A 14,481-nucleotide genomic window follows, 5' to 3' on the forward strand; every position below is an offset into this window, starting at 1 on the left:
TACATCCACTTATTAGTATCATTATTTGTTTACGATCACATTATTTGTGAGGTTATGTCATGAAACATTTGTTATATATAGAGATATTTATGTGAGTTTAGTCAATGTAAGAACCTGTATATAATTTATTATTACCTGTGTATATGATTTGTAATCCACTACAGAATTGTGAAACACACTGTAATATCCAGAATGGCACTCGGTAGACGAGAACTCTGTAGAATATGCTGTACATTATATTTGGGTCTTAAGCACTCTAGAATTTACGAGAAAATGTATCTTTCTAGAAGCCTGGCCAGGCACATATATAAGGAAGTTATTGCTTAGTTGGAGTTTTGGCTCAACAGGAATTGTGCTTGAGGTCACATGTTATGACATGCTTGTAAGCAGTGAATTGTTTTAAGGTAGCGATCTCCATGTGGCATGTGCTTAGTGATAGGCATTTGTTGAAGATACTGGTTTGTTGATGTGTGTATTTTGTTTGTGACAGCAGTTGATTAGGTTATGTGTATGTTTATGTGAAGTTAGGTGAAATAAATAAGTGTACCAACTGACAGCATTTTGTGTGCGTCTTTGTGGATACTTTAATTGGTGACCGTGGGACAGGATGTAAGAATTTACGAGTGAATACGAGTGTAAGTGCAAAATAGATCAAAATGAAAGTGATACTAGAAAATATGTTGGTGAAACAGCTCAAAGACGAACTCACCAAGAGAAATCTCCCGATGAATGGGAAGAAGAAATCGCTGCAGACGCGGTGACGGGAAGATCTCGCTGAAAAAGGAGATCACGAAAATTTTTTCATCGAAGTCGACGATGTTGACGAAACATCAGAAGATGAGGTATTCAGCCGCTGCGGTTACCCACAGTGTATTCTGTCAGACAACGGGAGTCAGTTCACATCAAGCAAGGAAGTGGCAGCAAATGATGACAGAATGGGGCGTAGAGCACTGGACCTCCCCTATCTACAACCCAAGGGCCAATCAAACAGAACGACGGAACCAGGATCTAAAAAGGGATGCTAAGGGTCCACCTAATAGACAAAGAACATCGACTGTGGATCCGTCAGATACCACAGCCACTCTTTGCCCTGCAACGACTCATCAACCGTGTCACTGGCTATTCACCAGCGGAGCTGTTCCTTGGTCGACAGCTATACGGCACCGGGGATTAGGAGATTCGTCCACCACCCACTTCTGGTCAAGATGATGCAGCTGTTTCCTTAGCAGAGTGGTAGCAGCAGCAGCAGCAGCAGCAGCAGGGCATCAAGGAGATGCAAGCTTTGGCCGAGAAGAGATCCCTTACCCTGGCCAAGGCTCAAGATGTTGAATATACCCAGATCTTCTTACCAGGCCAACAAGTACTGCGATGTAACCACGTGGTCAGTAATAAGACTGGAGGGTCTCACGCAGGTTTCACACTTAAGTGGGTTGGTCCCATCAAGGTGGATAAGCAGCTAGGCCATGGGGTCAACTTACTAAAGACCAACCCTCCTCTCAAGGTCCATGCATCGGAGTTGCAGCGAGTCTGCCAACTGCTGCGCATACAGAGTAAGCCTGGAGGAGAGGCTACTAATAACACAGCACAATCTGGTCAAGAGGAGGAGAGCACACCCAGCGACATTGAGGAAGAAAGAAGATACAATCTATGATCAAGGCAAAGTCGATGAGTGTGACAGTGTGGAAATTTTTTCAAGTTATAGAGGGGATATTGATGCAAGTGTGATAAACTGATATAACTTGGAAACAATATTCCTTCACCCATGGGTAAATAATGCAAGTATTGAGCTCAAATTATTATTATTATTATTATTACTTGTGATGTACATCCACTTATTAGTATCATTATTAGTTTATGATCACATTATTTGTGAGGTTATGTCATGAAACATTTGTTGTATATAGATATTTATATGAGTTTAGTCAATGTAAGAACCTAATATAATTGATTATTACCTGTATATATAATTTGTAATCCACTACAGAATTGTGAAACACACTGTAACATCCAGAATGGCACTCGGTAGACGAGAATTCTGTAGAATATCTTGTACATTATGTCTGGACCTTAAGCACTCTAGAATTTATGAGAAAATGTATCTTTCTAGAAGCCTGATCGGGCACGTATATAAGGAGGTGGCCTTGATGGTAGAGACGAGTTATTGCTTAGTTGGAGTTATGGCTCAACAGGAATTGTACTTGTGACCACGTGTTATGACATGCTTGTAAGCAGTCAATTGTTTTAAGGTAGCGATCTCCATGTGGCATGTGCCCAGTGATAGGCATTTGTTAAAGAAGGTGATGTGTTGATGTGTGCATATTGTTTGTGACATCAGTTGATTAGGTTCTGTGTATGTTTATGTGAAGTTAGGTGAAATAAATAAGTGTAGCAACTGACAGCATTTTGTGTGCATCTTTGTGGATACTTTACAATGAAGAAAATTTACCGAAATGAACAGCTCAGACCTAATCACGTCAACAGAACATAACATTTCTCACAGCTGACAATTTCAAACAAGCATGCAGTAGACTCGGACTGCCTCAGGTAGCTGTCCGTTATTACACGTCTTATTCGCCAGGAGGGACAACCCGAGAATTAAAAATAAAATACAATCAGTTTTTAAAATCTACAAACTCATGACAGATAAAGAAAGCAAGGAGTGAAGAAATCTATCCTCTTTGAAAGAAACAAGAAAAGCTCTTGGTACTTATCAGAAGTGGAAACACTGGCATATTTCTCCTGAGGTTCAAAATATGGGACAATTGCCATCCTGGATAGGAACTGTCCAGAACGTGGGACATTTAACACGAATACAGTACTGTCTCGTAAATTCCAGGACACCTGGCAACCCTGCTCACATCTGATGAGGATATGGTAAAGAAGAATGAGAAGAAGAAGAAGAAGAACTTTCAGCTCTCTGCTCAAGGGACTGTCAACATGTTACCCCTTCATCTACCCATACATTCACACTGAGAAGATTTACATACTGTTCGCATAGAGCAATTAAATACTATTGTTTGAAATTTATCTAAAACTGGAAGGAATTCCACTGGTGCAAAGCCGTGAGTACATGCTAGCATGAAATAGAATGTTTATGTAAAATTACTTTTTATTTTTCCTCTCTTATGAATACATACACAAATATATTTACAAAATATATTACAGAAGAATGTTTACAAGATGGCGAGGTTTGGCAGGTGAATACTTGAAGCTTTGGCAGCACAACACATGGAGGAGATTCTACATGCAGCCCTGCAGGTATCAGCTGTGGAGATTTCTGTAGCTCTGAAAGCAGAAGCACAGGAAATAATCATTAATGAAACAAGATCTCATCTGGGAACTAACTTTTGTGACTATGTTTGGGGTATGCATAAGTATCAAGAGTGATACCATTCAGTGTTAAGGCTTTTCAAACTTAAGGGGGGACCAACACCTCTGACTGACCAAAAATGCAATTTTTTGATTTATTTTTTTTAAATTTTAAATTTGACTTCTCTCTTTATAACAGTGCAACCTTTTTAATATCTCCAATACTTCTGGAGTTATGACAAAAAATGTGAAGCCCTGTAACCCAAGCAAGCCCTTAATCAGTAAGTTTGTTGTTCGTTACCAGTGACTTTTGTTTTTCAGAACCGTTTCCCTGAAAACTCTGAAAGTTTTTAAGATATTAAGATGAAATTTTGCATGCATGTATATTTCATAGAGAAGAAGAAGGTACATTAGAATTATTGAGCTACCTGCATTGATTAAGTTTAAAACAAATATTTTCAAATGAAAATTAATGAGAAAATTGACGACTTGAAAATAACTTCATGAAAAAAATATTTATACCTGATGAACTCCACATTCTAGTACATGTTGTAGCTATAACATTAATAATCATAATTTTAAAAAATCATGGAAAAATATTCATGTGTTTGGAAATTATCAGGGAAACGGCAAAATAGTGGCCTGGATTCACCGCCTTTTTGAATAATTAATTATAGTGACACAGGTTTATATGATTTCGAAATATGTAGGCATATTGTTAAGGAATATTGTGTTTGTCATACTAAATTTCCTTTTAGTATTCATTTCCAATGCTGTGGGAAAAATGTTTTATATACCCCATTTTTCTATGTTCAAAGGTGTAGGTGCCTCCTTAAAAATAAAGATGGCAATAAAGGTGTGGGCATTCCAATTACTATAATGAGCTACTCCCACACTTAGGTGAAATGCTGACTTTTAAGACTGACTGACTGACTGACTGACTGACTGACTGACTGACTGACTGACTGATTGATTGATTCATTAATGATTTACTTATCCTGACAAGATTAAGGCCAAGTGCTCTTCTCTTAAGGCTGATTTACATGGGTAGACTAATGGGGCTAGTACTTGATAAAGTAACTACAGGGTCTCCCATATAAACCCAGACTGAACGTACAGTGTTTGTACTCTGCGCTCCGGCAGCTGCAGTATGGGAGGCGCGCGCATAGTTCTTGACCTTGCAAGCATGAGTCGCCAGTCTGAATTTCAGCTATTAACATGGTGAGACAGTATTCATTGTAACACCATATTTTCGTGTGTAGAAGTTCAGGTTTCATCTTAATGGTCGTGTGAACAGTCATAACTCTCCCTATTTTTTTTTTTTTGTTAGTTGTTTTACGTCGCACCGACACAGATAGGTCTTCACAATTAAGTATTTAATTTATTTTCTACTTAGTCGATACAATGATTGCTTAAGGCAATTTTTAATGGTCAAAAGTGGTACATGTTTCGTATATTATCAACATCTTCAGCCACATAACACTGTTTAGATGAAAAATATATAAAATTGACAAAGTAATGCTTTAGAGGAAGTGTCCTTAAAATTAACATAAGATTGACAAGATTAAAACAAACAAATAACTCAAGAGAAAATATATAAATTATTTCTACAATAGAAAGCAGTCGTCAAGGAAACACTTGTACAATATTCCATAGAGAAATTGTCCTAATAAATATTCTTTTCTTAATAATTCATGAAAAAAGATCAATTTATAAATTAAAAATTATACAATTTATAAGTAATTATCGAAACGAAGAAATCCTGATATCACAGTGCGGCTCTTATTATTAATGTAGATGAAAATATAACTAATTCCTAGTTGTCAAATCTTATTAAGCCTGCTTTCCTTTGGAACAGTAACTCCTGTCATTCTTTCACAGTTTTGCACCGGGTGTAATATTGATGATGCAATCTTCCTTGCTCTTGCACCTGAGGAGGTGGAGGAGCGGGGGATATAGGTGTGTCAAGAACTTCCTTGCTGTCACCTATAGCTTCAACTGAGGAGGAACAAGTTGTAGGGCTATCTGTAGGTGGAGAAATTCCAATTCTTTTTTCGTGATCCTTCTCAAGCATTTTCAAATATACTAGAATTTGATAATATAATGGATTCTTATATTCTACAGCCTCATTAAGGTTATCATTTTTCTTTACAAGTTGGTCTAGATGAATGTACAGGTCTTCATATGTGTTCATTAAGCTGCCCTTTTTTAACTTTTTTATGATGGTCAGGTCTTGTTCTATGTTGGTAAATTTATGACCTGTGGCAGTCATGTGTGATCCCATTGCTGAGAATCTTCTATGTTTTTCAGCATTCACATGTTCCAAATATCACGAAAAAAGAATTGGAATTTCTCCACCTACAGATAGCCCTACAACTTGTTCCTCCTCAGTTGAAGCTATAGGTGACAGCAAGGAAGTTCTTGACACACCTATATCCCCCACTCCTCCACCTCCTCAGGTGCAAGAGCAAGGAAGATTGCATCATCAATATTACACCCGGCGCAAAACTGTGAAAGAATGACAGGAGTTACTGTTCCAAAGGAAAGCAGGCTTAATAAGATTTGACAACTAGGAATTAGTTATATTTTCATCTACATTAATAATAAGAGCCGCACTGTGATATCAGGATTTCTTCGTTTCGATAATTACTTATAAATTGTATAATTTTTAATTTATAAATTGATCTTTTTTCATGAATTATTAAGAAAAGAATATTTATTAGGACAATTTCTCTATGGAATATTGTACAAGTGTTTCCTTGACGACTGCTTTCTATTGTAGAAATAATTTATATATTTTCTCTTGAGTTATTTGTTTGTTTTAATCTTGTCAATCTTATGTTAATTTTAAGGACACTTCCTCTAAAGCATTACTTTGTCAATTTTATATATTTTTCATCTAAACAGTGTTATGTGGCTGAAGATGTTGATAATATACGAAACATGTACCACTTTTGACCATTAAAAATTGCCTTAAGCAATCATTGTATCGACTAGGTGGAAAATAAATTAAATACTTAATTGTGAATCTATTGAAGTGCGATACGGACCATGAAGCTGATTTTATGTAAACAGATAGGTCTTACGGCGACGATGGGACGGGAAAGGGCTAGGAGTGGGAAGGAAGCGGCCGTGGCCTTAATTAAGGTACAGCCCCAGCATTTGCCTGGTGTGAAAATGGGAAACCACGGAAAACCATTTTCAGGGCTGCCGACAGTGGGGTTTGAACCTACTGCCTCCCGAATACTGGATACTGGCCGCACTTAAGCGACTGCAACTATCGAGCTCGGTACTCTCACTATTGATGTGCAGAAAATCCTAATGGTGTTTATGAAGTCGCTCATTCTTATGTTTGGTGTGCTGTTAGGGCAAGACAAATAATTGGGCCTATTTTTTTTTTCGAGATAGCAGTAAATGCAGAGAGGTACCAAAATTATATTTGATGCCGTTCTTCCATCAGATAACAGAAGAAGAAATATCGCATGGGTGGTTTCAACACAATTCAGCCCCTGCTCATACAGCAGTAGATTACCTTCTTACAATCTCGGAAGTGTTTGCAGACAGAGTGATCAGTGGTACTCTATTTCCCCTCGTTCTCCAGATCTAACAGTGTGTGGTTTTCACTTGTGGGGTAAACTGAAAGAAAAAGTGCATCAAAGAAATCCTCACACATTGGAGGAACTGAAAGAAAACATTATGAATGGGAACTGAAAGAAAATATTACGAATGAAATCGGAAACATTACAGTGGCAGAACTCACTCGAGTCGGCCAGAATGTGGTTACCAGCTACAATGCCTGTATAACCCAGGAAGCACGATACTTCCAGCATCTTCTATAATGTAAGGTTTCATATAAGATTGTAATGTATCCGCGCTTAAAGTAGGGCGGCCACGCATGACTTAAGTATAAACCCGAAAAAATACCAAGTAGAGAAGAGTATCAAGTAGATTGGACAGTAGCTAATAGAGTGGAGTCACTAGCAACATATGGCAAATTAGCCCTACTTTACTACTAGCACCCCTCACGTCAAATTCTCACTCACCTATGAACTCTACCTGTGTAAACAGGCTCGCTGGTCCGCTCTTTCATTAGAGTAGAGTAGGATGCTGTTTATAGTCTTAGATTAAGACATTCTGTCGTGTGCTGATTTATTTCCTTTTTGGAACTTCAAAATGAAGTTCAAGGAAGAGGAAACATTCTATCAATCAATATTTTCATTCCACACCCTGAAGGGGTGGGGCAGGCCACCTACAAGGCTATACCCTCTCTCTGGCCAGGAGATATGATGGAAGAAGGAGGTGGGTAAAGCATGTGAAGAAGAGGAAACGGGAGAGGGTCTGGCCTCTTAGCTAAGGGGTTGGCAACTTAATTTTATTTCATTATTAGTTACAAAGGTCTTTTTTTTTCTTCATGTACATTTATATAACTTTTAGTTTAACAGAACATCAATTAAATACAGTAAAACCTTGTTAAGACATTTCTGCAGGGGGCAAGGAAAAATAACATGTTAAGCGAGAGAACGTACTATTGAATACATGAATAAAAACTATTCAACAGGGATATGGAAACACGAGATATGATTTTTTCCTCTGACATAATGGGATTTTACATCGTATATTCGCGGATAGGCCTACAGTGAAAACTCTATGAGAAGAGAATATTAAAAGGTGTGAAAAACACGAGAGAACAAATATGAAAACTTATTCCGCTGGAGCTCATAAAATAATCGTGCACTGAAAAGTGTTAAAACACCAAACAACAAATATGAAAACATTTGAAAGGGGCCCATAAAAATATCAAAGTATTATTGCAGATCACACTCTATCTAAAACAAATGTTAGTAGAAGCCTTTTATTTCGGACCAGTTGGTTATTAACCTGCGAGTGGTCGTTATATGAGATTTTCTCTCACATTATTTTGTATTGTGAGTTTACTTCTCAGTGATGCAAGGGAGTTGATAACTGTCGTGAGTAAGGCGATTGACATTTGAAAGGTAAGCATCCTCTCCTCTAGTCGGAACAAAGATTCGTATGAGTTCGTGCGCCCTGTGTGAGAGGTTCTCTCATCACGCGACCAGTAGCGTTGGTGTTATATTGAAGTCGAGAGGGAAACGTTCTTCTGTTGTAGACGTTAGTAATTTGACTTAAGTCGCGTGCGAAACGTTTTCCATTTGCAATTACTGATAAATTAGACTTCAAAAACTGAGTAATAATAATAATAATAACTTAAATGTTTCCACCTTTTCAATACAATATATTCACAAGATTACAAAATTATACGGTACTAGTTTCGACCCATCTAGGGGTCATCATCAGCCGTATTGGAGCAAAGATCATTTGTGGCGAAATCCTAAGACAATATTTCGCCACAAATGATCTTTGCTCCAATACGGCTGATGATGACCCCTAGATGGGTCGAAACTAGTACCGTATAATTTTGTAATCTTGTGAATATATTGTATTGAAAAGGTGGAAACATTTAAGTTATTATTATTATTATTACTTATATATTGTTCAATACGGACCAAAAACATGAAATTCATAACCTTCAAAAACTGAGTCGAGGAAGAATGTTGGATAATAAGTGCTGTTACAAAATTCAGCTAACTCAAATGTCAGAGAGAAGATCTATTGTACTTTATTATTGCATTAGTATTGCGTCTGTCAGAAAGTTCTATATCAATAACAATGTTATTGGTTTTAGGTCCCAATAATTTACTTTTACAGTTTCTGCAGATGACGAGGTGCAGTAATTTTGTCCCCCAGGAGTTCTTTTACATACCAGTAAATCTATGGCTGACATATCTGAGTACCTTCAAATACCACCGGACTGAGCCAGGGTCGAACCTCTCACAACATACGGAAAATGTCAAGAGTGTTAGCACGACCAGGGATAAAATAAGTAAAGGACTACTTACGATTATCCCAATCAAAAGGCCGTCGCACACTGTGGAAGCTCTGGACACAAGAGGTCTAGCGAATCATCTTAAAATAAGTTTACTTAATTAATTGGCTGAAATAATAACTCAAAATAAATTGATCAAACCAAATTTAATTAGGAAAATAATTTTAAAAAAATTTTCGACCTCAAACAAAATAACAAATGAATTACCACCGCACAATGAACGTGCACACCATTCAGAAAAATTAATTAAGGATATTAATTGAAAATAAATTATTTTAACACTGACTCAAATTGTCAGGATGCAGTAAATGTTTTGAAAATAAACAAACGTAGGGCAATTGAAGATTTAAAATCTTAAGACAACTATTTTGAAAGAAGCTTGAAAACTTTCCTAATGAAATTCTCGGTCACTCCAGGCCTGCATTTAAAATTAATCAAATCGAAGAAAAGGCATGACTTCATTTAATACCAAGAAATTATTCGAAACATGGGCATAAATCCAAAATTAGGATTAATAACCCAAATACTCTCCAATGAACGGTAGCTTAAACCAAATGAATTAGTCAAACTCAACGAAAAACATTCCACACGCACAAGGATCTACACCAAAAATCAGCTGAAAAAATAAGTTACCAATAATACGACGATCCTCAAATGTCAATGTCAACACGGCATGGCCACGGTAAGTTTGCATTCTGTTACACAGATGTAACAGATGACGAGCACCGAAATCAAAGCAAGCACTTGAAGTACCGAGGAAGTCATTAGAAGTCCTACATTAAAGTCCCACAGATTCTCTTTTAGTAGCCCGACATTCGCTTGAAAATATGATAATTAAAAAAATAACTCGTTTTGGTGCACCAAACTAAAATTAATTGAAGTCAAGAAGGTAAACAAATGCCAACATGATTATTACAACACTGAAGCCTAAAACAAATATTATCTTGTTACAAGATTTTTGTGAAGACCTGTTTTAGGAAGTTAATTTCTTTTAAAAACACATGCCCAATTTCACATACGAATTTAAATATCTCCGCGTATTAACACAATTATCTAATCCATTCCTTGGTCGCTTAGTTCACTACAAGGATGGATGCACCTTACTTAGGAGGTCGAAGAAAACAAATATACAACTAAAAAATTCAGAAGGATAACCAAATATTCAGGCCTATCGCCCAGATGGACAATCCATCACCCATGGTCTAGTTTCTCCACCATCTCCTCTTCTTGCATCTTGATTTACTACTCTTCTTAAAGCACAATCAGTAGAGAATAGGTTCCTCCGTCTTCAAACTACAAATCCATAATCGGAACAACTGCTATCTGCATTGTCGACAGACGACAGAGAAAGCTTCACATCTAGCGCCCAGATAGCACCACAACTAGCTACCTCGCAGCTTAAATTCCAAGTCGACCGCTAGATAGCACACCATCATCAATTATAGAAGTCCATGGAATTCTGAAGTTTGAATACACGGTGGGCCAGACAAGAAAATAGACACATAACCAAATGCATCGTACCATCGCGAAGAATAATTTTAAATCCATTACAGCCTCCCCCCCGAAACCATCAACTTGGGGTGGGGTATAACAAGCAGTCATAGATAAAAACCATCTGTTGTCTCAAGAATATATGTAAGAAAAGTTCCATCTAGAATAATTTAACATAAACACTTCTCCAGGAGAGCAGAGGTATACTTGGGTGAGGTATAACAGGGATACATACCACACGCAGTTGTTTAGTGTTCAATTAAGTCCAGTTTTCACGCGCAATATCATCAGCACGCCAGTTTTCCTTGAAATGTGCAGATAATACCGAGGTTTCTAAGGTAATCGAACTTCGCATAATCACAATAAATTTTCAGAGGTACAACCTACACAATAAGACAGGTCTTACAATGTTTTAAACATAACAAAATTCTCTTTTGAAATTGATTCCGGGCTACAATAATAGGGGAAGACAAGACTTCATGAGTGATAACCAAATTACCACATAAATACCTCCCAAAAGAAAACACAAGAAGAAGAAAGAAAATAGAAAAATAATTAGGAAAACATAAGCCTCCACGAGAAGCAAGTCAGTGCAACAAACATTAGATAATTCTTTAAGTAACTTATCGCACTAATCACTTTATCATCAGTTTCCTCCAATCAGTACAGAATACAACTGCAAGAGGCATAAACAGAGTATCAAATCACTCACGCTAAATTACCACATCAAGCTAATAGTAGCGAATAAATCAATACATGAATAAAGATAAAATTTTAACAGTCATATCTGTGAAATCATAACCCCCAAATCAATAGATGATAAAGCCTTTCTTTTTAAATTTTCAAATCATCTCTTGGCTTAAATTAATATTCCATTCTCACAGCTTCAACTTCCATAGGCTTACTACACATATACTCGTTCCAAGCAGAAGGTGAAACAAGAAACAATAAATAGAAGAATCTGAATAACACTTTTGGAACAATAAGCAAAGCTAGCGTAGAAGATATGAATGTTTAGGGCCAAGGGTAAAAGGTTAATTACAGTTGGAGACATATGTACAATTCAGATGTAGGGTACGCGTAAGGTGGGTCATCAACAACCGAACTATCAGCAATTACCAGGCAATCACACACAATATCAACACTTACACCGGGATAGAAAATGACCAGGAGAAACACCGGAGACCAACTAGCCTGAAATCACATAGTCCTACTACAAGCTCCCATATGCAGGTAGAGGATCGATGACTGCAATACCGACTGTACAAGGAGAATAATCCCATACTTATTCTTCTACATCACAGAACGATAAGTTACGATACCAACGACACTAATTCAGGAAAGGCTCCATTTTAAAAAAAATGCGCTAGACAGGCAGGTTAATCGAAATGAAAGTTAAGATCGTAGGATTAACAAGATGACTTCAGAAGAACGGGTTATGGCAGAGAATATAAGAAGATGAACCAAGAACCAGACGACAATCACCAAGGTACCAATTAGCTAATAATCATTCCCAAAAGAGTTGTAGATGCATAGATTAGTTCTATTTAAATCCCACTCGACACCAAGAAATCACCTCAAAGGTCATGTCCAACCTTCTCTTGATGTCCATCGAAAACTCCTCCAAACTAGATTACCACAACAACAATTCAACACCACTCTAATGATTACCAGTGCCGATGTATCAGCCACAAGGGTAAAGGACATACAAATCCTCGACAGCATCCCACCAATCACAGAGTGCCCACCCAATATCATCACAACAACCGCAATGACACCATCATGACTTCAGAGGAACACAGTCACCTCTCAATGAAACCATAATGCCACCCCAACATAATTCCCAAAATCAAACCCATAAATCCAAACTTCTCCGATACACAAGGATCAGAAACCATACCATAAGGTCATAAATCCTATATTACCCAAACCAAAATCTCACAATAATCCATAAGCCGACGAATGCCAAACCACTAACATGACTCTACAACTCTACACCGAATCAGTACAGCAAAATAGGTTTAAATTTCCCTAAAACCCTCAGCAGAAAGAAAACAGTGATGTACAGACAGGATACTCGACTGCAATTCAAAATAAGACCTCCCGATTACAACTTGCATAGGCTCAGAAATAACGCTACAAGATTTAACGGACCACCTACCTTAGTAATTCACATGCCAAACCAAATTAAAGAACAGCAACAAGAGTTTCATGAAATAAACGCGATGTATACAGAGAACCAAATTACTTCAAAGATAAACATGAAGTTCAATACCCCCAAAAAAAAAAATCCATATTTTTTTTTCCAGAAACCAAGAATTAAGATACCGTAAGAGCACAAGGCTCATGCACACAGCAACCAGTAACTCTTCTCCAGCTCCGGACGACAGGATTTCACCCAATTAACTTCACTCGGATAAAGGCAGAGTACCCAATATCCTCAACACCTTTCCTCAAGTTCTCATAACGAAACCTTTAAGACTCATAGCTCCAGAGAAACACCTTTTTCTTATTATCACCCCAAGTAAGTACCCAGACAAGAAAAAAAAACTCGAGATTACAAGATACATCACAATTTTTACTGTACTACATTATTGAACGCAAACACTCAACATAGGTAATTAAAATCATAGAATTTTTTTAATAGACACTATATCAATACCAATATCACCCCAAAAAAAAATTTTTTTAAACACAAAGGTTCTCTTATAGACATCCATCCTGCACACCGCTGAATCATACTACCAAGGCCACATTACCAAAACAGGGAACCACCTCAATTCTCAAATTTCAATCTCCCACCACAACAGGTTCCAATTAAATTCACTCGATAATACTTAACAATGATAATAATAACATTATTTTAAACTTCCATCCATTGATCACTGAGTATAAATTTCACAGATACTCCCTACTTAAACATGATGAAACATCAAATACAGTCTTTCTTACATTTGTCCATATGGACAGCACAATTTCCGCACTTCCATTACCCATTTTAATCAAACAATAACCCGATCGATTATTACCAACCACAAATAAGATTTTGAACTCAACCAACCCCCCATCATATATCAAGTCGCTTTCACTTGGGATAAATGAACTCTCCGAATCCTTTTTGCCACAGGATCACTGACAAGCATAGATACAGGACTCAAAAACTGCAATATCGTACAAGGTCCCTGAAATCTAGGAGCTAATTTTGAAGTAAATTTATTTATAGCCTTGCTGACAGGATAACATTTTACGAAGACTTGGTCTCCAACACTTAGCTTGGTGGGTTTTCGGCCTTTGTCATAGTTCTTACGTACCTTTTCATACGACACAGCCAACCTAGTTTTGGCCTCATCCCACACCTTTCGCACATCGCGAGGAGTAGAGACTTCAGGAAGCAGTTCCTCAATTCGAAGGAGATTAGATAGCGGAGAAAATGGAACAAAACTCAACATTAATTCCATAGGAGTTTTGCCATGAGACTCATGAACGGCAGTATTAAATGCATATGACAACCAATGAAGACAGGTGTCCCACTTGGTATGATTCGAGTGGTGGTAAGCTATGAGAGCAGATTTTAAATTTCTATTCATTCTCTCGGAATATGAGGGATTGGGATAATATGGAGTAGTGGTCACATGGGAGATGCACAAGTCAAACAAGTACTTCCTGAATAAATGACTAGTAAACCCAGCAGCATTGTCAGATACAAGAAACTTAGGGGTTCCAAAGGAGGCAAAAATAGAATTTAAACAAGAAATAGTGGACTGTGAATTGGTCGA

General features: G+C 37.4%; 1 protein-coding gene across 1 annotated transcript in view; it reads right to left on the reverse strand.

The window, feature by feature from the left end:
• Window positions 1-3,100: 3,100 nt before the first annotated feature.
• LOC136885586 (ATP-binding cassette subfamily C member 4) overlaps window positions 3,101-14,481 on the reverse strand; it is a 174,734-nt gene continuing 163,353 nt past the window's right edge. Inside the window, exon 25 of the mRNA XM_068230337.1 lies at window positions 3,101-3,285. Coding sequence (XP_068086438.1) covers window positions 3,262-3,285 — 24 coding nt within the window. The 3' untranslated portion in view covers window positions 3,101-3,261. The remainder of the gene's footprint in view (window positions 3,286-14,481) is intronic.

Source organism: Anabrus simplex, chromosome 14, assembly GCF_040414725.1.
Source record: "Anabrus simplex isolate iqAnaSimp1 chromosome 14, ASM4041472v1, whole genome shotgun sequence".
NCBI lineage: Eukaryota > Metazoa > Arthropoda > Insecta > Orthoptera > Tettigoniidae > Anabrus > Anabrus simplex.